This window comes from Hyperolius riggenbachi, chromosome 11 (assembly GCF_040937935.1).
Source record: "Hyperolius riggenbachi isolate aHypRig1 chromosome 11, aHypRig1.pri, whole genome shotgun sequence".
NCBI classification, from domain to species: domain Eukaryota; kingdom Metazoa; phylum Chordata; class Amphibia; order Anura; family Hyperoliidae; genus Hyperolius; species Hyperolius riggenbachi.
Window position 1 is genome coordinate 96,922,880 of NC_090656.1, and position 24,162 is coordinate 96,947,041.

The following is a 24,162-nucleotide window of genomic DNA, read 5'->3' on the forward strand; positions in this document are numbered from 1 at the left end:
TGGCAACATACTTACCATGGATTTTACACAGTCTTGTCACTGATGTGTGGACTTTACATGTGACTTTAGGATTTAGTTCTTGCTTTTTTAGGGCATATAAAATTGCACTGAGCTGATCAGCAAAAATTGATACACGTCTTGAGAAAGGGGGACCCTGCAAGGCCCCGAAACAATTGTTGGTACTTGATGTGCATTACTGCACAATAAAAGTGCATTGCATGTAACTACGGCTGGTGTGCTTTTACTCACGCCGCTGTGTCCCCCTCCCCCCACCTGGCTCTCTATACTGGCTGCACCTATCCTGGCTACCTATACTGCGGCCACCTATTGCTGGCTACACGTAATCCTGGCTACCTACACTGCTGCTGCCTATTAGTGATTTACCTATTCCTAGCTACCTATACTGTGGCAACCTATTGCTGACTACACCTAGTCCTGGCTACCTATACTGTGGCCACCTATTGCTGGCTACACCTATACCCGGCTACCTATACTGTGGCCACCAATTACTGGCTACACCTATTCCTGGCTACCTATACTGCGGCCACCAATTACCGGCTACCTATACTGTGCCCACCTGTTACTGACCACCTACTCCTAGCTCCCTATACTGTGGCCATCTGTTGCTGACTACACCTATTCCTGGCTACCTATTGTTGGCTACACCTATTTCTGCCTACCTATACTGCGGCCACCTATTGCATGCTAATCCTGGCTACCCATACAGCAGTCACTGCATACCTTTCACCAGGGCTGTGGTGTCAGTACAAAAATCCACTAACTCCGACTCCTCAGTTTAGGATTCCACCGACTCCTCTAATTTGCATATTACAATCTTGTTGATTGAAAGCATGTAACATGAAATTCGTCTCTTAACAGCCAACGCTTAGGAATTTTAAAAGACTGAAACTGAAGTGAGAAGGATATGTAGACTGCCATATTTATTCCCTTTAGTCATAGACTAAAACTAGTTCTTGGTAAGAGTACTTGAAAAAGGTACAGACCGGACATCTGTCGGGCCCTAGGCAATGTAACTGTGGGTACATGTAAGAATGATGTGCAGGTACTCTGCAGGAGAATGAGCCGATTCTTCCTCTATTACACATTCTTCATGCACAATCTGAACCAGGTTTATGGGTGATGGACAACACCTCTGCGTTCAATGTGCACAACATTCTCAGTGGATTCCCGGCAGCTCTGTGAGTGCATACAGTACAGACCAAAATTTTGGACACCGCTTCTCATTCAGTTCAGTTTTCTTTATTTTCATGACTATGAACATTGTAGATTCACACTGAAGGCATCCAAACTATGAATTAACACATGTGGAAGTATAGTACATAACCAAAAAGTGTGAAACAACTGAAAATGTCATATTCTAGGTTCTTCAAAGTAGCCACCTTTTTGCTTTGATTACTGCTTTGCACACTCTTGGCATTCTCTTGATGAGCTTCAAGAGGTTCTCACCTGAAATGGTTTTCACTTCACAGGTGTGCACTGTCAGGTTTAATAAGTGGGATTTCTTGCCTTATAAATGGGGTTTGGACCATCAGTTGCATTGTGGAGAAGTCAGGTGGATACACAGCTGATAGTCCTACTGAATAGACTGTTAGCTGCTTTTTTCTTGCCACAATACAAATTCTAAGTAAAGAAAAACGAGTGGCCATCATTACTTTAAGAAATGAAGGTCAGTCAGTCCGAAAAATTGGGCAAACTTTGAAAGTGTCCCCAAGTGCAGTCTCAAAAACCATCAAACGCAACAAACTGGCTCACATGCGGACCGCCCCAGGAAAGGAAGACGAAGAGTCACTTCTGCTGCGCAGGAAAAGTTCATCCGAATCACCAGCCTCAGAAATCGCAGGTTAAGAGCAACTCAGATTAGAGACCAGGTCAATGCCACACAGAGTTCTAGCAGCAGACACATCTCTAGAACAACTGTTAAGAGGAGACTGTGTAAATCAGGCCTTCATGGTGGAATATCTGCTAGGAAACCACTGCTAAGGACAGGCAACAAGCAGAAGAGACTTGTTAGGGCTAAAGAACACAAGGAATGGACATTAGACCAGTGGAAATCTGTGCTTTGGTCTGATGAGTCCAAATGTGAGATTTTTGGTTCCAACCACGGTGTCTCTGTGCGACGCAGAAAAGGTGAACGGATGGTCTCTACATGCCTGGTTCCCACCGTGAAGCATGAAGGAGGAGGTGTGATGGTGTGGGGGTGCTTTGCTGGTGACACTGTTGGGGATTTATTCAAAATTGAAGACATACTGAATCAGCATGGCTACCACAGCATCTTGCAGCGGCATGCTATTCCATCCGGTTTGCGTTTAGTTGGACCTTCATTTCTTTTTTAACAGGATAATGACCCCAAACACACCTCCAGGCTGTGTAAGGGCTATTTGACCAGGAAGGAGAGTGATGGGGTGCTGCACCAGATGACCTGGCCTCCAGTCACCAGACCTGAACCCAATTGAGATGGTTTGGGATGAGCTGGACCGCAGAGTGAACGCAAAAGGGCCAACAAGTGTTAAAAGTATCTCTGGAAACTCCTTCAAGATTGTTGGAAGACCATTTCAGGTGACTACCTCTTGAAACTCATCAAGAGAATGCCAAGAGTGTGCAAAGCGGTAATCAAAGCAAAAGGTGTCTACTTTGAAGAACCTAGAATATGACAAATTGTCAGTTGGTTATGTACTATATGTACTATGGTTATGTACTATACTTCCACATGTGCTAATTCATAGTTTGGATGCCTTCAGTGTGACTCTACAATGTTCATAGTCACGAAAATAAAAAAAAACTGTGAATGAGAAGATGTGTCCAACCTTTTGGTCTGTACTGTATGTATAGTTCTACTAGTACTGTGTAACAAAGTAAACCTGAAACAGATGAAATTAAAGTTTTATACATACCTAGGGCTTCCTCCAGCCCCCTTCAGGCTAATCAGTCCCTCCCTGTCCTCCTCCGCCACCTGGATCTTCTGCTATGAATCCAGGTATTTGAGCCAGTCTGGCGTAGTGCTTACCAAATTTCCAGAAGATAGAAAGGATGCAGCACTTGCACAACAAGCTGGCAACTATGCTTTACAGTTCGTTTAAAGAGGAACTCCAGTGAAAATAATGTAGTAAAAAAAGTGCTTTATTTTTTACCATAAATATGGATAAATGATTTAGTCAGTATTTGCTCATTGTAAAATCTTTCCTCTCCCAGATTCACATTCTGACATGTATTACATGGTGACATTTTTACTGTGGGCAGGTTATGTAGCTGCTCCTAGCTGTTTTGGCTGTTAGAGACCGCTGTAAAACAGCTAATTCCTGTCTGTGAACATTGTTACATTGTAGCAGTTTGCCCAGAGTACCGCGGTACTCGCAGCTTCTTGTGGGAGGGGTTTCAGCACAAAATCAGTCATACAGCGCCCCCTGATGGTCTGTTTGTGAAAATCATTATATTTCTCATGTAAAAGGGGGTATCAGCTACTGATTGGGATAAAGTTCAATTCTAGGTTGGAGTTTCTCTTTAAGGGAGATCAGTATATATATGTGACAGCGCTCCTCTTCAGAACCTGCAAACAGAACACAGATAGAAATGGCACATAGTGCATTACTGTTTTTTCAGATCATGAAACACATGCGCCCAGAAACGTGCAAAAAGTGATAACGCTGTGCTCCACTCGTGATGGACAACAACCCCCTCACACCAGCAGCTCACCAGATGGACGCCACCTCACAATCCAGGTGGGTCTAGCGCTGAGCCTTAGAGCGGCCAACTTCAAATACCAGCCTCCGCAATGCGTATATCCACAGTAGGATCAAATCCTCTTTAATGTACAGTTCCATTTGTAAAATACATAAAAACATACATAGCGTGATACAGTTCAGATAGTCAGCAAAGCCTGCGCAGTGTCAGCGCACTCACGTGGTTTATGAAGTTAACAGGCATCTCGGGCCTCATAGCCCAACAGTATCTAGCTGCTTATAGCGGTGCCGGCGTCCCGATCCTCCGCTCCCTGTAGCTGCTACTTCCTTGGTGTGCGCGCCTCTTCCTTGCTGCCCAGTGACGTCAGTGCTCCTGGTCACGCCCTACGCGTTTCGTCCAATGGACTCATCAGGGGCTGACGTCACAGGGGCACCAACGACTCTTATACTAAGGGCTCCTCCCCGCGCGGGCAACGTGACCCACGTCCTCTCGTGAATCTCCGCATTAGTAGTGCGCCTACGTCATCAGATCTACTCTGGAACGCAGCCTCAGTGGCGCATTGTGATGCCCCAGTCTATTTGAATGAACTATATGCTGCCATCTTGTGGTCAAACTGCTAACCTCATGATCTGCTTACTAATTTGGTCTCCTTGCAATTTTTATTTTACGCTTTACTGTATAAAAGGGTAGCTGGTTAAAAAAAAAATTTTATACACACTTATAAAAAACTTATAAAAATTAAAATCCAGATGGAAATGAATCTAAAAACTATAACGAGCTATGGTTCAATTGGTTTCATCAAGTTCACTTGTCTCCAAATGGTTTGATTACTCAGAGGGGTCCTAAATAAATGCCGCTCCCTTATCATAGGACAATACTCTTGGGCTATGATCCCTTACCAGAATATCTGCCTTTCAAAACCTTCATAGTGCTATACATTCTCAATTAGCAATACTGTGGCTAACTGCCAGTGACTGTAAATTTCCATACATCAATATTTCAATTTACATGCAGTGATTATCACCCACCTCTGTTTACAACTATGCGGTCCTAGTGACCTCCACCTTTACAGAGGGAGAATCCTGTGTGCCTCACACCCTCTTACTCGGTACCCAAAATTACGCCTCAATCCCTCTCCCCTTATTCTCAACTATGTGTAGTGTAGTAATTGCCACCCTGTTGAGATATTAAACGAGCCACAGGATTCTCGATGATACGTTATCATAAATCATTTGTGATAAAGCAGTTTAGGTCAAATTCGACATTGAGTCCTCCTGGGGCTAATGATCCCATTTTAAATATCCATCTCCCCTCAGTTTGGGAAATGTCCCTAACTAAATTTGACCCTCTCCACCTCTTTACATGTGATTCTACCCCCATAAATTTGAGACCTGTTGGGTCTCTGTTATGGTGTGTTTTGAAGTGATTAGAGACACTATGTGTGGCCAACCCTTTAATTATGTTGGCCACATGTTCCCCTATCCTTTTGTGCAGTGATCGAGTGGTACGGCCAACATATTCTAAACCGCAGGGGCATTTAAGTAAATAGATTACCCCTTTTGTGCGGCAGGTGATGCATTGTTTTATTTTATACTGTTGGCCAGTATTTCTGGCCACCAGACTAGCTCCTTTACAGGGTTGCGCCTCTCTACAACCTCTGCAGTCCCTGCAGGGAAAAAAACCCTGTCTGTCCTAGGAGGTTGGTCATCTTCACCTTTGGGGGATCCTGGAAGCTAGGGACCAGTTTGGACCTCAGATTCGGTGCTTTCTGATATATAAATCCGGGTTTTTTTGGGAGTGCCTTCCCAATTGTCCCATCCAGTTGTAGGATGCGCCAGTGCTTCGTGATTATTGACTCAACGTCTCTATGCTGCTGACTATAATCAAACAGCAGATCGAATTCTCTGTTCTTGACCTCAGGTTGTATTCTGTCCTTTAATAGGTCAGACTGTTCAAGTACGGCTATTTCCTCCACCAGATCCAATAAATCCCCATGATTGTATCCTTTATCTACAAATCGCTGTATCAGGGTATGACTCTGACTCCTAAAGTCATGTACACTAGTACAATTTCTCCTGATCCTCATTATCTGTCCCTTTGGAATGTTATTCAGCCACCTTTTGTGGTGGCAACTATCTTTGGGGATATATCCATTTTTGTCGGTGGTCTTGAAAAAAGTTTTGGTCACTAGTCTGTTTTCCTGTTTAATAATGGTCAGATCTAGAAATTCCACCTGTTTGGATGCCTGGCAAAACGTTAATTTTATTGGTTGCCAGTGGCTATTGACTTTTTGGCAAAAATTATCAAGACCTTCATTGGTCCCTCTCCATATGAAGAACAGATCATCAATGAATCTGTTCCAGCTAATGACATTCGTCGCCTGTTCCAGATCCAATATTTCCCTCTCCCACTTATCTATATAAATGTTTGCCAGGGATGGGGCAAATTTCGCCCCCATGGCACATCCAGTTAGTTGTAAATAGTGCTCTTGGTCATACCAGAAATAGTTGTGCGTTAAGGCAAAGGTTAATAGTTCCAAAATAAATTTTATTTGTTCCACCTTCAGATCGGTTTTTGCCATGAGGGCCTGTTCTACCGCTCCCAGCCCCTCCTGATGTGGGATAACCGTATACAGAGACGTCACGTCTCCTGTGACCAGTATATCCCCTGGTTGGATTTGGATATGCTGCATCTTCTGTAATAAATCTTTGGTATCTCTCAGAAGATACGATAATTGTCCCACCGCCTCCTGAAGAAACCAATCTACATACTCCCCCACCCTTTGTGTAAGAGATCCCACCCCACTTACAATGGGTCTACCCGGTGGGTTCCTTTGGTCTTTATGGATCTTTGGGTTATAGTATATTACGGGCAGTCTTGGGTTTGTAGGTAGGAGATACTTAAATTCATTTGTGGAGATGAGGGTTTCCCTCTCTCCCCGAATCAGGATTTCCTTAAGTTGTTTTTTGTATTCAATAGTGGGATTTTTTGTTAATTTCCTGTATGTAGTTGGATCGGCTAGCAGGCGATTCATTTCTGTTCTATATTGATTGCCATTCAATATCACCAGACCCCCTCCCTTATCAGCAGGTTTTAGAATTAAATCTTTCATCTCCACCAATTCCCTAATCTGCTGGTCAATAGCTCTGCTGTTTCTCAGGCTTTTCACTTCCAACTTATCCAGGTCCTGAAGTACTGCTCTTTTGAAAGTTTCTATGGTGCTATCCTTTGCATTGTCCTGAGGATTAAACAGGGATTTATTTTTGAGGGTTGTATGAATATATTGATAGGGTTCTGGGTTGGCCCTAGAGGTGGGCCCTATTTTGTTCATAAAGTATTTCTTTTGGTTAAGTTTTCTCACATATTTACTAACTCCCAGATAGGTTTCAAACTTGTTCAAGCTCTTAGGGGGCGCATAATTAAGTCCCTTGTCCAGGAGTCTCATTTGTGGCCTGGTCAGCGGCACCCCACTTATATTGAAAATGCCCTCCCCTATCTGTGTCTTTTTCTGTCTCTCTCTTCTTCCTCCTCGAACCCCTCTCCGGTTCTTTTTTGCCCTCCTTCCCATTCCTCCTCCTGATATTCTCTCTGATAGTCCCATCTGTTCCTCTGGCCTGTCCCTAAAAAACGGTCATTGTACTGCGCAAGCTCCTAATACCGATTAGATAATGGTACTCCTGTATAACCTCCAGCTTCTCCACCTCTACGTTGGATGCTAGTATCATTCCTCTGTCTCAAGTTATAAAATTGTTCGACATATCTAGATTGGGGTAGGGGGCGGTTTCCTCCTTGAACCTTTTTTGGGGTGATTCTTATGGGCCGAGTGGGTGGCGGGCCACCCCAAGCCCCTCCCGGGGTTCCCCCTGTCTGCCCTCTTTGTTCTTGTTGTTGTATATATCTGGTATTAGTGGGACACTCTAATACTCTGGGGTCCTCTTTATTCAAATGTTCCCGAGGGGAACTTCCACTTGTGGGTTTGGGTATATTTGATATATTCTGGGGGTCAGGGTGCTTTTGGATAGTCTCCACCTGCCATCTATAGGCTTTGTTAAGCTTGTATTCACTCCAGTCATTCCAAAACCTTTTTTGTCTAATCTCTATAATCTCTTTTTCATTTCTGGTTAATTTTTTCATGAGTGCCTCCATGGCTTCTTTATAGGAGTCTCCCTCCTTAAACGGTTCCATGACCACTTTTAGTTGGTCAATTTCCCCTTCAAGGCGATCTAACCTCGCCTGCTTCCTTTTTGATAGAATTTTTAGCAGATCTAACCCACTTTTATTGAGGAATTCCCCCATCTCTTTATCATTCTCCTCACTATTCTCACCATCATTGATTAGAATGTCCCATCTGTATCTCTTAGGTACCAATTGCTCTTCAACATATCTCCCCAAACTGGCTTGATCCCACCATGCTACCTGCTCCTTTAGCATCAGATTATGTAATTTCTTAAAATTCCCCTCTAGCGTTTCTCCTCGGGCATTGCTAGGCTCCTTGGTAAATTCTCCAGATAAATTGATCTCACCCCGTTCCCTTAGTGTAAATGCATCCATGATTAAACCTTAATGTTAATAGCCCAATAATGGAACGGACTCACTGCTAATTATACAGGTACCTCCCCCTCAGTGTAGCTCTGTAAAGGAGCTAGTCTGGTGGCCAGAAATACTGGCCAACAGTATAAAATAAAACAATGCATCACCTGCCGCACAAAAGGGGTAATCTATTTACTTAAATGCCCCTGCGGTTTAGAATATGTTGGCCGTACCACTCGATCACTGCACAAAAGGATAGGGGAACATGTGGCCAACATAATTAAAAGGTTGGCCACACATAGTGTCTCTAATCACTTCAAAACACACCATAACAGAGACCCAACAGGTCTCAAATTTATGGGGGTAGAATCACATGTAAAGAGGTGGAGAGGGTCAAATTTAGTTAGGGACATTTCCCAAACTGAGGGGAGATGGATATTTAAAATGGGATCATTAGCCCCAGGAGGACTCAATGTCGAATTTGACCTAAACTGCTTTATCACAAATGATTTATGATAACGTATCATCGAGAATCCTGTGGCTCGTTTAATATCTCAACAGGGTGGCAATTACTACACTACACATAGTTGAGAATAAGGGGAGAGGGATTGAGGCGTAATTTTGGGTACCGAGTAAGAGGGTGTGAGGCACACAGGATTCTCCCTCTGTAAAGGTGGAGGTCACTAGGACCCCATAGTTGTAAACAGAGGTGGGTGATAATCACTGCATGTAAATTGAAATATTGATGTATGGAAATTTACAGTCACTGGCAGTTAGCCACAGTATTGCTAATTGAGAATGTATGGCACTATGAAGGTTTTGAAAGGCAGATATTCTGGTAAGGGATCATAGCCCAAGAGTATTGTCCTATGATAAGGGAGCGGCATTTATTTAGGACCCCTCTGAGTAATCAAACCATTTGGAGACAAGTGAACTTGATGAAACCAATTGAACCATAGCTCGTTATAGTTTTTAGATTCATTTCCATCTGGATTTTAATTTTTATAAGTTTTTTATAAGTGTGTATAAAATTTTTTTTTAACCAGCTACCCTTTTATACAGTAAAGCGTAAAATAAAAATTGCAAGGAGACCAAATTAGTAAGCAGATCATGAGGTTAGCAGTTTGACCACAAGATGGCAGCATATAGTTCATTCAAATAGACTGGGGCATCACAATGCGCCACTGAGGCTGCGTTCCAGAGTAGATCTGATGACGTAGGCGCACTACTAATGCGGAGATTCACGAGAGGACGTGGGTCACGTTGCCCGCGCGGGGAGGAGCCCTTAGTATAAGAGACGTTGGTGCCCCTGTGACGTCAGCCCCTGATGAGTCCATTGGACGAAACGCGTAGGGCGTGACCAGGAGCACTGACGTCACTGGGCAGCAAGGAAGAGGCGCGCACACCAAGGAAGTAGCAGCTACAGGGAGCGGAGGATCGGGACGCCGGCACCGCTATAAGCAGCTAGATACTGTTGGGCTATGAGGCCCGAGATGCCTGTTAACTTCATAAACCACGTGAGTGCGCTGACACTGCGCAGGCTTTGCTGACTATCTGAACTGTATCACGCTATGTATGTTTTTATGTATTTTACAAGTGGAACTGTACATTAAAGAGGATTTGATCCTACTGTGGATATACGCATTGCAGAGGCTGGTATTTGAAGTTGGCCGCTCTAAGGCTCAGCGCTAGACCCACCTGGATTGTGAGGTGGCGTCCATCTGGTGAGCTGCTGGTGTGAGGGAGTTGTTGTCCATCACGAGTGGAGCACTTTGTTATCACTTTTTGCACGTTTCTGGGCGCATGTGTTTCATGATCTGAAAAAACAGTAATGCACTATGTGCCATTTCTATCTGTGTTCTGTTTGCAGGTTCTGAAGAGGAGCGCTGTCACATATATATACTGATTCACATTGAGGCTTTGTGGTAGCGAACACTCAGGGAAAAGACTTTCCAATTACTCATTTATTTACCTATGTATTGAATTAAGAGATTTAACGAGCATATATATCATCGCATATATATCATCACTGTGGTATACATATTGTCTGCCAACTGTGGCTGGCGCAGTTTGTGTTTTAAGAAGTTCTTTAACCACCCTGGCGTTCTATTAAGATCGCCAGGGCAGCTGCATGAGGGTTTTTTTTAAATAAAAAAAAAAATATTTCATGCAGCCAACTGAAAGTTGGCTGCATGAAAGCCCACTAGATGGCGCTCCGGAGGCGTTCTTCTGATCGCCTCCGGCGCCCGGAATAAACAAGGAAGGCCGCAATGAGCGGCCTTCCTTGTTTTGCTTAGATCGTCGCCATAGCGACGAGCGGAGTGACGTCATGGACGTCAGCCGACGTCCTGACGTCTGCCGCCTCCGATCCAGCCCTTAGCGCTGGCCGGAACTATTTGTTCCGGCTGCGCAGGGCTCAGGCGGCTGGGGGGACCCTCTTTCGCCGCTGCTCGCGGCGGATCGCCGCAGAGCGGCGGCGATCGGGCAGCACACGCGGCTGGCAAAGTGCCGGCTGCGTGTGCTGCTCTTTATTTCATGTAAATCGGCCCAGCAGGGCCTGAGCGGCACCCTCTGGCGGTAATGGACGAGCTGAGCTCGTCCATACCGCTAAGGTGGTTAAGGGAGATGTCACAGCACAACGGAATAAAGGTGCCACTGCCAGTAATCTTCCTCCTCCTCCCATGTCCACGCAGGCAAGGACAGGACGCTCTAGCGATCTCATGGTGATGTCGGACATGCGAGCATTCTTTAGTCCAACGCCTCGCTTTAGCCCTTCCGGATCCACCCTCCACCAATGCCTTGACCGGCAGGTAGCCGGCTACCTGGCCTTAAGTGCGAATGTAGACACTGTGAGCAGCGATGAACCCCTGGACTACTGGGTGCGCAGGCTTGACCTGTGGCCAGAGCTATCACAATTTGCCATCCAGCTTCTGGCTTGCCCTGCCTCAAGCATCCTGTCAGAAAGGACCTTCAGCGCAGAAGTCACCTAGGTCAAAAGAGTGTTCAGTACCTGACTTTTATCAAAATGAATGAGGCATGGATCCCGGAGGGCTACTGCCTGCCCGAAGACTAAGTCAGTCCCCACACAGCATCTCTGCCTGCCGATCGCTGCTGCCTGCCCCAGGACTAAGTCAGTACCCCCACACAGCATCTCTGCCTGCAGGCCGATTGACTGCCTTCTCCGCCACCACCAACAGGGTCCAGGATTCCAGGTGTATTCCTGAATTTCTAAGGCTGTGGCCGCTATAGTTTTCTGGTGCATGTACATGCCTGCCTAATTTTTCTGGCTGCACTGCAGCTGCAACAACAAAACAAAAGGTGTGTACATGTGTAACTTCCCCTTCGTGATCGTTACCTTGCTGCGGTGAAGGGGCTTGCGTATCACAATGAAGCAATGACCGGCTATATGAGTGTGTTGGGGGGCACACCTGATCCAAGATAATAAGGTCATTGCTTCATTGTGGAAAGACCATATTCGATCAGCTGGTCACTCAATCACTGTTGTTCTGTCATTGAGCTACCTCAGCCCGACCATATGGGCTTGAAAACTACCATCACCTGTACTCTCGCCATGGTGCGCACCAGTCCAGCACGGCCATCACTACACCATCAGCTGTTTGCGGTGCGTTACACAGTGAGTTTGGTCTGTCAGTATGAAGCAGTACACTAATTCACAACCTTTGTTCGAATGACCTACGCACTGTCTGGAAAGGTCTAAAAGCTGCCACAAACTACAAACCTCCCCCACAACATGTGACGCCTAGCACTGAGCTAGCCGAGAACCTCAGCAATTTCTATTGCAGGTTCGAGAACCAGGAGGCACCGGGAGGGCTAGCAATACCCCCAGATGCTCAGCCCTCAACTGTGGATGATAATGACCGAGGGCTGAGCATACCACCTCCGACTGTGAGCGAGGCAGATGTCTTACGCCATCTAACAACTCTGAATGCCAGGAAAGCCTCCGGCCCGGATGGTGTGTCACCAGCCTGCCTAAAAACCTGGAGCACGGCAGCTCGCTCCCATCCTCTCCTCCATCTACACCAGGTCCCTCCAGGAAAGCAAAGTTCCTGTGTGCTTCAAAAAGTCCACCATCATCCCTGTCCCCAAGAAGCAGGGAATCTCCGACCTGAACAACTACATACCTGTGGCATTTACATCTGTCATCATGAAAACCTTCGAGAGGGTGGTCCTGTCTCACCTTAAGCTTTCTACCTCGGCGCTACTGGACCCGCTACAGTTTGCGTATAGAGCGAACAGATCCACTGACGATGCCATCAACATCTGCCTGGAGCTTACAAACAACCACCTCGACAAACTGAACTCATATGTCAGAATCCTCCTGCTGGACTTCAGCTCAGCATTTAACACCATCTGCCCCCGCATACTCCAAAACCATCTCATGGCACTGAATGTCCACCCCACCCTTTACTTATGGATTACACACTTCCTGACCAACAGGTCCCAAGCTGTCAAACTGGGGGATATCTCGTCTCAACCGAGGACAACAAACACAGGGGCTCCACAAGGCTGTGTTCTGTCACCGATCCTGTTCTCCCTCTATACAAACAACTGCAGATCCACAGTGGACTCGGTAAAAGTCATCAAATTCGCTGATGATACCACCATTGTTGGCCTTATAACAAACAATGACGAGCAGGACTATCGTCGCGAGGTTGACAGAATTTGCCAGTGGTGTAAGGAGAACAGGCTAGTCCTCAACACAGCCAAGACCGTGGAGCTGATAGTGGACTTCAGGAAGAAGGCGCCCACTCCACCACCAATCTACATTAATGGCACAGAGGTGGCAAGAGTGGCTAGTGTCCGCCTTCTGGGCACTACCATCTCTAAGGACCTGAACTGGAAGGCAAACACCGCCTTGACCCAGAGGAAAGCACAACAGAGGCTGTTTTTCCTCCGCCAACTGAAGAAGTTTGGCATGGCTCAGGAGCTGCTGACGAACTTCTACACAGCTACCATTGAGTCCGTCCTCTGCTCATCCATCCTAGTCTGGTACGCTATCTCCACCAACAGCGACAGATACGAGCTCCAGAGGGTCATTAGATCGGCGGAGAGAATCATCGGTAGACCTCTCCCCTCACTCGACCTCCTCCAGATTACGATCTAGAGCACTGAGAATTGCCAGTGACCCCTCACACCCGGGCCACCGCTTTTTCAGCCGGCTCCATTCAGGCCGCAGGTTTCGAGCCATTTACACCAGAACTTCGAGGCATAGAGACTCCTTTTTCCCCTCTGCTGTCAACCTTCTAAACTCCCTTCATCTCTAACGCTTCCCCCCCCCCCAAATGCTGCAGTTGCCGACCTGATGGACTGTCTAGTATAAAACTGTTTAAACTGCACCCTGCGAACTACCGCTATACCGCTGCTCGTCAAACTATTAATATGTACTACTGATTATACTGTATGTTTTGATATGTCTATGCCCTTATACTGTACTATTGCATGACTATGCTTCTTTTCTTATGTTGATACTACTCTCACTCTCTCTCTGAGCAATTGTATGTGCCAAACCCAATTCCGGGCACGACCCAGTCGTGCTTGGCGATTAAAAAGATTTCTGATTCTGAATTACTACCTGATAGATGTCTACACACGCAAGGTGTTTTAAAGCACTTTATGCCTCCAATTTAGCAATGCAATGTGATTTCTGTCCTTAAAACCCTGCTCTGCGTCAAATCCGTAATTTTCCCCCGGACTTTTGGCGTGTATCCCACTCCGCCATGCCCCCCTCCAGGTGTTAGACCCTTTGAATCATCTTTTCCATCAGTTTTGTGGTCAGAATTAGTGTTTGTAGTTTTGAAAGTTCGCCTGCCCATTGAAGTCTATTGCGGTTCGCATGGTTAGCTCGAACGCAAACTTTTGCAGAAGTTCGCTTTCAACGTTTGCGAACCTAAAATTGGAAGTTCAAGCCATCTCTAGCCATTATAGGAATTACGGCTATGGCTGCACTCACTGTGCCGGCAAAGACAGATTAAAAATTACTATAAAGACACGAATTTTGCTGCCAGCAATAACTAAAAGCCTAATTACATCTTTCACCACTATCCATGGCGACCTGGAGGGGGGTAACCGTATTTAACACTGCCTGGACAAGTAGGGTGAGCCGTTTTCCAGCTTTACCCTGTGCCCAAATCTCTTGGCGGCTTAATCATATGTATGCTGAAGGAGTGAGGCACGTCTGGCTACCATACTGCATGCCCATGTTATAGGCCCAGTGCACACCAACAACCTCTTGCAGATCTGCAAAACGTTAGAGGTTTTTGAAGCAGATTTCTGAGCCATTCTAGGCATGTTTAGAGAGGTTTTCTAAACATGCCTAGCGTTTTAGGAGCGTTTTTGTGTAGCAGATTACAAATATTGTTACAGTGAAGCTGTTACTGAACAGCTACTGTAACGACACCTGGAAAACCGCTCTGATTGAGCGTTTTTCTGAGTAGTTTGAGCTTTTCCTATGCTTTACATTGAGGCAGACACGCATCTGCAAACCGCTAAAGTGCTGCAGGACCCACGTTTGCGGTTTGCTAAAAAACCTCAAACCTCTGGTGTGCACCAGCGCATTTAAAAACATTTGCCAAGCGTTTTCACAGGCGGAAGCTGTTTGCGGAACGCTTCAAAAACCGATCGGTGTGCACCAGGCCATACTAAGGGAATGTTTCAAATAGACTTTGTAAGCCGTCTGGTGTCTGACACCTGGTAGTCACTTTCTATGAATTCATTTAGCACGTATTATCCTATACATTTTCTGAAACTTTTCTTTTGTTATGTATAAATTAAAATAATTCTTTGTTAAATACGTATAAAGCTCTACATCCAGTTTTACAGCTCGGTCTGAAAGCCCTGGTAAGGGTGGGGGTTTGGTTCAGGAAGGGCAGAGCATGCTTTATGCTAGGTACACACAATTCAATTTTTGTGACAGATTTACTGTCAGATCGATTATTTCCAACAGGTCCGATTTGATTTACGATCAATTTTGTATAGAAGTGAATGGAAAATAGATCGTAAATCAGATTTGACCAGTTGGAACTAATCAATCTGTCAGTAATCAGCATCTGTCAGAAAATTGTTTGGTGTGTACCTAGCATTAAAGTCCTGCTTTTATAGCATGCATTATTGATGATCGCAATTCAATTAAAGCCCGGTGAGGTCTCTAGTAGTGATGTCTGGTCACATTCCTGAAGTCCTAAACAACTGGTGTTGGTGCTCTCTTTCGTAGATTATAGAAGGCAGTGTTAAGCAGAGAGTAAAGAATTTGTAAGTGCCTATTGACAGTTTCAAGCGATAATCGTCTTGGGCATGGGTGCCAAGTCTGAAACCAAGATCTTTCAGAAGGATTTAGATATAGATGGGCAGCACGGTGGCGTAGTGGTTAGCTCTCTCGCCTTGCAGCGCTGGGTCCCTGGTTCGAATCCCAGCCAGGGCACTATCTGCAAAGAGTTTGTATGTTCTCTCCGTGTCTGCGTGGGTTTCCTCCGGGCACTCCGGTTTCCTCCCACATTCCAAAAAAAAACATACAGATAAGTTAATTGGCTCCCCCTAAAAATTGGCCCTAGACTACAGTACTTACACTACATAATATAGACATGGCTATGGTAGGGATTAGATTGTGAGCTCCTTTGAGGGACAGTTAGTGACAAGACAATATATATATATATATATATATATACACTGTACAGCGCTGCGTAATATGTCGGCGCTATATAAATACTAAATAATAATAATAATAACCCATATAAGGGTCCGTTCACATCTAAAACCGCAAAATGCCAGCGATTAGCGCCGGCGTTTTGGAGCGATCGCGATTAGCGGTGCTATGCATGTTAATCGCGAATCGCCGGCAAACTGATGCATGTAACACGTTTGCGGTTAACGCTAACCGCAAACGCGCCAGTATGAAGACTGCCATAGTGTTACATGTTGTAGCGGTTTTTAAAAAACAGCTAGCGGTTTGCCTTGAGCGGGAATTGCGCGATTCCCGCTCAAGTGAGAATGGGCCCTAACACGTTATTTAGGGACAAACTGTATAAAATCTCAAATTTGAATGCTGCTGTTGTGTTTTAGATTGCAATGTTAAAGGAGAAGTTGAAGGCTTACGAGGAACAAAAGGTCTTTGAACAGGTCAAGCACAATCCATTGCTTGCCAGAAGCCAACAACAACCTGAAATTAAAAGGTAGGTGTATTTTTCTTATTTTGCTGAAATGTTATCAGAGTCTCGAATTTGGAGGTACTGGTGGTAAGGCTGCATACTGTACAGCGTTATCATTGTCAGTGTAGCAAATCTCTTTTAAGGGAACCAGAGATGAACGTTTCACACAAAATAAACATATCAGTCGATAGCTTGTAAAGAATAAATGCGCTACCTGATCATTTCGGCGCTCTGGTGTGCCTTTTTTAGTGTGTTTTTTTTATCCATTATTGCTCCCGGGAAAAATCAAATATGGCTGCTGGCTCATATCCCTTCTGCTTCCGGGTTATACGTTGTTCTGGATGTGCTGTCTAGGCTATATGAGACTAGGCTGCTGTCTAGGCTATATGAGAAAGGCTGCTGCAGCCTTTCATCTGTGTGCTTTCATTTTGGTATGATGTGCAGCTGCCTGTAGGAAGTCTCTCTCATAGGAATGAAACTGCAGTCGTCATCAGTATCTATGCAGACAGAGTGCACACAGAGCACACAGATCATTATTGCAGCCACACTTGTCTGTTTCAGAGATTCTATCTTGGCAGCAGCAGCCCCTCCCATGTCATCACAGCTCTCGGTATGCAAAGCAGGAAATCTGAGCCAGGAGGTGGCAGGCTTGGGCTTGAAAAGACTCCACAGAAGAGTGCCTCCGCTATAATGATTCCAGGTCAAACCTAGACTGAGCCAGTTGGGGATTCTTATCACAGCTGATAATATACTAATTAAGCAGATAAGAATGAAACTAAAATCAGGGTAGGTGTTTACTGTCATGTTCCCACTGATAAATGTAATAAAATACATGAGGATGCTTGATCTCTGGTTCTCTTTAACTTTAGTTTTGTGCCATTATTGACTGGGCTTCTGTACTGGGAGGTCCAGTCATTAGTCACATACCTGAAACAAGTGTAAAGGTCTACTTCTCTTACAGGCTTGCTAGGAAATCCAAAGGACAGGCAGCATATAATTAAATTAATTTATCAATACAGCCTCCAGCGCTGCCCCAGTGAATACATTTGCCCCATATATGTGCAATTAACGTTAAAAAAAAATGGGTATCCTAAATAATTTATTACATTTTACTATGTCATTACCGTGCCTCTTTAATAAGGTGTTCAGAAAGGAATTTCTGAGTTTAGCCTCACTTTCAGCTCTATGTATGTGTAATCGTTATATTAAATGTATAGGAGTATAAAATAGGACTTGAGCTATTGGGATGACTGAGAGCTCACTTAACACACAGTTTCTGAGAGCTCCAGATTCTTCTATATGAAACATTTTGCAGAGCAGCATCATCATCCACGTAACAGGGAATGCACAGAGTAGTACAGGAACAGTCTACAACTTTCATTAAAACCTAGTGTTGCACATTAGCAGAGCAGCACAGCTGGGATCCTAGCTGCTCAGATGTATCCCGGACTTCAGAGCAACACGCCAATCTGCCTCATCTAACTGAAACACCAAGCTGCCTGTGTTCATTAGGATTCAGATCAGCGTGTACATAACTTGTACCTGCTTGTTCTTTTGCCTTGGTTTTTTTATAGCCACCTTTATCGAAAAGCGGTTTTAACCACTAGCTTTTTGGACATAGTTGCTACACTCAAAAATGCATGCTGGACGTAGGAGCTACGTCCATGAAAAAAAAGGAGCCGCCGGGGTGCGCAGGGCTACCAGTTAGCACGGAAATCAATGAATGGGAGCACAGTTCCCATTCATTGATCTAAGCACCAGTTAGAAGGTTTGCTGGCTTCTATGTAGAAGTCCCAATTGTTCTTTTACACATCCTCTCTTCACTTCCTGTAAGCATACATACACCGCTTACAGGAAGCCAGAACAAAAAATGACTGAATAGTAAAACTACATCTACATACATTTTTTTTCTTTTTTTGAATAGACACGCACTTACATTTAAAATTAACTATTTACCTCCCACATACCCAAAAATACCCAAATAAAATGTTTAACAAAAAAAAAAGTACAATCAAAAAAACAAAACAAAAATGTAGTTACCGAAGGGTCTGGACTTTTTTAATATACATGTGAAGAGGTTATATATATTTTTTTTCCATGATAAACTTGTAAATGGTGGTGGACGCAAAACTGAAAATGCATCTTTATTTCCAATTAAAATATTGGCGTCATACATTGTGATAGGGACATCATTTAAATGGTGTAATAACCGGAACAAATGGGCAAATATGTGGGTTTTAATTATGGTCGCATGTATTATTTTTAAGCTATAATGGCTGAAAAATGATGCATTTTTTTCTTAATATACCCATTAAATGCATTTAGAAAAAAATATTTCTTAGTAAAATGTACCACCCAAAGAAAGCCTAATTGGTGGCGGAAAAAACAAGATATAGATCATTTAGTTGTGATAAGTAGTGATAAAGTTATTGGCGAATGAATGGGAGGTGAAAATTGCTTGGATGCATAAGGTGTAAAAACACTGAAGGCTGAAGTGGTTAAGGGATTAAGCAGCAGTGTTTATACATTTTCCTGGTGTTGTGCCTAAAGCAGAAATAAAGGTCTGTGAGAACACATAGCTAGACTAGTAACTATCTGATCATTAAACTTGGATTTTTTTTTCCAGAACAGGGGTGAGTAAAGTATATTTGCATTGACGTGCATACACTGTCCATTTTTGTCAGTGGTTGATGTTTTTAGCAGTTGTGCTGCTTCTGAACTCTACAGACATCTACCCTAGGCAGAGGATTTGTACATAGGCATAGATCTCCCTAAATGTTTCTTCTGCTGATGTCTGTCCCCTTCACAGTCCTGTACCTGTCTTATTTGACAGCTTATAGCTCTTGTGTGTCTGCAGCCAGACAGAATTGTTTCTGTGCTTGTATTTTCCTTTGGAAACTGGAGGGTGACTAGTGGCAGGAGAAATGCCGCAGTGCCCGGGGACAAATCAAACTTTAAGAAAATCCACTTTGGCCAATTGTTGCCCATGTTTTGATGGGTACAGTAGATAGAGGATGCCTGTACAGAGACCAGTCGGATGTTTGTGATTTTTGGCAAAGATTCCTGGAGCGATTGGGATTTGGCTCTACAATGATGTGATCGCTCCAGGAGCACTTCCAAAATGCTGCATGCAGTGCTTTGCAATCGCTCAGTGATGGCAACGCTGTGAGGGGAACCTCCCCCACGGGGTTCCACTGGTGTAGTGCTTTGCTGATCGAAGATGATCACCAAGTGCTGCAAAACATGTCGCAGTGGGTCTTAGGCAGGCAAAGGTTTAAAGCTGGGTAAATTCACTCATTGGTATTCTGATATTCTAATTATGGACCGCTTGCCATAGATCCTTTTTTTTTTTTTTTTACTTGTAGATAAATGTAAAACTGCTCTTGGATGAGAGGTATTATAAACGAGGCAAAATGAACTGTTCTATTTGGTGCATTGGCGTTCAGCTATTACATTTTTGCAATTTCAGTGTTGCAAATTTTGGTCAACCGAGGTTTAATTTGGCATTTGTATTGCATGTTGTCAAAATACTGATGTTTTAAGAATTTGCCTGGATGTGGGTTGCTTTCAACTGCAGCGGTGGCGATGGGAAAAAATGTAGGATTAGGTGAATCTGGTAGGTAGAGGTTCTGAGACTAGGTTTGGGTATTAAAAACAGACAAAAATGGTTTTTTGGGGGACAGATGGGTTGAAGAGGCATGTTCAGACCTCATGACAGGCCTCTGTGTCCCACACTGCTGCTCTCTGCCCCCCCCCCCATATGCTATATCACCCCAAGATTAGCGACAATATTTGTCGCTATCACGGAGGTAAACGTGTGAGGATTTCCTGTTCAAAACGCCCGCCAGGATACCAGTAGAGGGAGGTCTATGGAGGCTGCCATATTTATTTCCTTTTAAACTATACCAGTTGCCTGGCAGACCTCATGACCCTGTGTCTCTAATATTTGTAGCCATAGACCCCGAACAGGCATTCAGGAGATCAGGGACTCTTGAGTCAGCTGACTCAGATATTACTGAATCAGCCATATGCTTGTTCCATGGTTTTGACTCAGACACTACTTGGCAGAAGATAAATAGGGCTTCCAGGCAACTGGCATTGTTTACAAGGTAATAAATATAGCAGTCTCCAATATCCCTCTCCCCTTGGGTTCCCTCTAAGGTTAGGAGTTATGTTGGTGACCAAATAAGGGGGGGTAGGGTTAAGCTTCAAAAAGAGATGACAGTAGTCTCATTATAGTACACTCTGATATGGTAAGCCTCTGGATACAGTAAACCCAGTCCTCGGTTCCCAGCAAGTGTATAAATATACAATGTGTGACTAATTCTTATATTGTAACTTCTGATAGAGTATACTACTTTTCCTGGTCCCTTGGAATTTACTATAAAGGGATTCTACTGGAATATTAAATTGGAAATGATTCTAAGTTGATGCATGGTTATGCAAATTATGCAGCTTTGATTGGTCCATTTTCAAGCTGCATAAATGTGCTTTGGTTGGTCAGGGTCACCTCTGCATAGGTGTGTGTGTGTGTGTGCGTGTGTGTGTGCGTGTGTGTGTGTGTGGCTTACGAGTGCCAAGCACATTGTTCTCCTTCCACTCTACCACCCTGTCATCTCTCCTCCCACCTCCATAGCAACGGAATGTGTTTTGAGGCTATAGCCTCATGATGCACTTGTACGATAGTATTATTATTATTTAGTATTTATATAGCGCTGACATATTCTACAGCGCTGTAAAGAGTATATTGTCACGAACTGTCCCTCAGAGGGGCTCACAATCTAGTCACTCACTGCCAAAGTCTTATGTCCATGTGTGTATTGTGTAGTGTATGTATCGAAGTCTAGGGCCAATTTAGGGGGAGTCAATGAACTTATCTTTGTGGGGTTTTTTGGGGGGGATGTGTGAGGAAACTGGAGTGCCGGGAGGAAACCCACACAGACACGAGAAGAACATACAAACTCCCTGCAGATGTTGACCTGGCCGTGATTCGAACCAGGGACCCAGCGCTGCAAGGCGAGAGCGCTAACTACTACGCCACCCTGCTGCCCAGTAGTAAACTTCAACCGGTTTTCCTAGGGATTAAATCCCAATTTCTGTGGGTTACCTTTTGGTGCATGTGTTTGTACCTTACGCGCAGTTGGCTGGACCTTTATGTGTTGCTAGCTTCCCTCCCTTCCTTTCCATAGAGTAATGTGGTTTCTTACCCATCTTTCCTTTGTAAGTCATGGTTAGATGTGTCCCCTGCCTAAGGTTTGACATCCAATTCGATAATTATCGAATCAAATGAAAATCTGTGCTGCAACAAGCATTCCCAATTGCCGATTTGACTGATCAGTACAATCAATTTGGCGACGAATGCGGCAGAACCCCAGCCGCAGTTCCACCAAATGTTTATGTGCCTTTGCATTAAACTCTCTTACCTGACAGGCTGCTGCGAGTCCAGCTGCTTCTTCCTCGCAAATTATGGCCACACTGGCAGATTGGCTGGCGCATGTGTGACATCAATGGGGCACGTGCGGCAGGGTCATGTATGTGCAGTGCAGCCTGACTGACGTGACTGGGGCCAATTACCGGTGAAGATGGTATACTAACAGAGCTGCCTGGGAAGAACATCTCAGGTTTCCTTTAAAGTAGTCTGAAAGCCAACATTTCTACTTTTGCTCTAAGAGATTGCTCTCAGCTTGAAAGCTACTATTCCAGAAAAAAAATTCTAGCAGAACATCACTGAAATGGTTAACCACTTTCCCCTCCACTACAGTAGATCTACGTCAGCTGTGGCACCCTCCAAGCCACAGCGACGTAGATATACTGACCTGCTTGCAGCGCTGTTGTGCAGGAACAGGTGCGCTTCAGAGCGCACCCCCCGGCACTGTCAGCTGCCTTACTAATTGGCAAAAGGGAACATGTTCCCTTGTAGCCAATTAGTGACCCCCCCCCGCGGATGAATGATCACCGCTGTAGCAAACAGCGTGATCATTCATCTTTCCCCCTCCGTGGCCAGATCGTAAAAAAAAAACGCCCCTGCAAGATGAATATCTTACCTTAACTGGTTCCTGCGATCATCCTGCAGCTCCAGCCTCCATTCTCCGCGGTGCACTCAGCCCTGTGACGCTGAATATACCCGGGTCCTGGCTTGATGACGTCATCAAGCCGGGACCCGGATATTCAGCGCCACAGGGCTGAGTGAAGAGCGGAGAATGGAGGCTGGAGTTTCAGGATGATCGCAGGAACCAGGTAAGGTGAGATATTCATCTTGCAGGGGCATTTTTTTTACGATCTGGGGGGGGGGGGGGGGGGCATAGTGATAAGGGGGAGGGGGGCACATCAGGCTTCCCATAACAGAGGGTGGGGGTTTAAAATCTGAAGGGGGGTTGAAATTATTATTGGGGCCCATCAGGGTAATGGGGTGGGGGATTTTATAATGGGGGGCACATCTGATGGTCCTGAGGGACATAACTTAATGCTGGGGGGCACATATGCAATAATGGGGCGGGGGCGCTAATCCTGGGGGCACATCTGGCTATAATGGGGAACACTGATCCTGGGGACACATCTGGCTATAATGAGGGGTGCTTATTTGGGATACGCAGCTGTATAAATATGTGGGGGGTCGCAAATGCGGGGGCATATTTATTTATTTATTGTATTTATAAAGCGCCAACATATTACGCAGCACTGGACAATAAATGGGGATAGCTGGCTATAATGGAGGCGGATATTGGGGGGCACATCTGGCTATACTGGGAGGGGGGTCTGATACTGGGCACACATCTGGCTATCTATCCTTGGGGGACTTAATACTGATGGCATGTCTTTTACCTACTGTAGCACTTTGTATTTTTTACTAGAATTGAAGAAAACCTGAGAAATAATGCAATTTTAACGTTTTCCCCTCTTTTTTTCCCGCTAAAATACGCAGAAAAAAAAATTCTCGGGACAAAATATCCCCCAGTGAAAGTCTAGTTTATCCTGAAAAAAACGATATGTACATCATTTACGTTTTGTGAGTAGGGATAAAGTTATTGCTGATTGAATAGGGACATAGCTAAAACGTCAAAACTGCTCTGGTCAATAAGGGGAAAACAAGGTCTGGATGCGAAGTGGTTAAACAAAGCACTTTCTCCTGCTATTCAGCTTCAAATCCGCATCCAAACTGGAGATAACAGTATCTTTTTTAACTTGTTAAACTCAAATGTATCAACACTGGAATGTAAACAAACAGTCTGAGAAACTGTCTCTGCCTTAGGCACACAGTGTTCAGAATTGCTCATTAGAAGATTTTAATTTATAATAAAAAGCAGTTATAATAGAAAAAAGTAAAATGCAATGACCAGCTTTCAGGGCAAGAAAGACTACGCTTTGGAAACTTGTAATCATATATATATATATATATATATATATATATATATATATATATTTATTCATTCATTCATTCATTCATTCATTCATTCATAAAGTCGATCCCCAGGAGGTAATCGATTTGTCCCAGGTTGTGTTGGATGGGAGGTACATTCCACCTGGGATCAGACGCTACATCCAGTAGCAGCTCCGGAATAAAAAGGTTTTGGCTGTCTGTCACATGGACAGAGGTTAAAAACCTTACTTGGGTCCGGAGCTGACCAGATGCAGAGTGGGCGGGCGCATCTGGTCGCCAGATCCTGGGTGGATCGTTTGCTCTGTGTATGTGGGCTTCTGCTGGAGTCAGGTCACACAGGGTTAACAGAGCAGCTTTGAAAGGCTGGAGTAGGAGGAGAGAGAGAGGGTGTGA

General features: G+C 44.6%; 1 protein-coding gene across 1 annotated transcript in view; it reads left to right on the top strand.

Moving 5' to 3' along the window:
• Positions 1-24,162, top strand: part of KIF18A (kinesin family member 18A) — a 189,645-nt gene that overhangs the window by 98,920 nt on the left and 66,563 nt on the right. Inside the window, exon 9 of the mRNA XM_068261422.1 lies at positions 16,306-16,415. Coding sequence (XP_068117523.1) covers positions 16,306-16,415 — 110 coding nt within the window. The remainder of the gene's footprint in view (positions 1-16,305; positions 16,416-24,162) is intronic.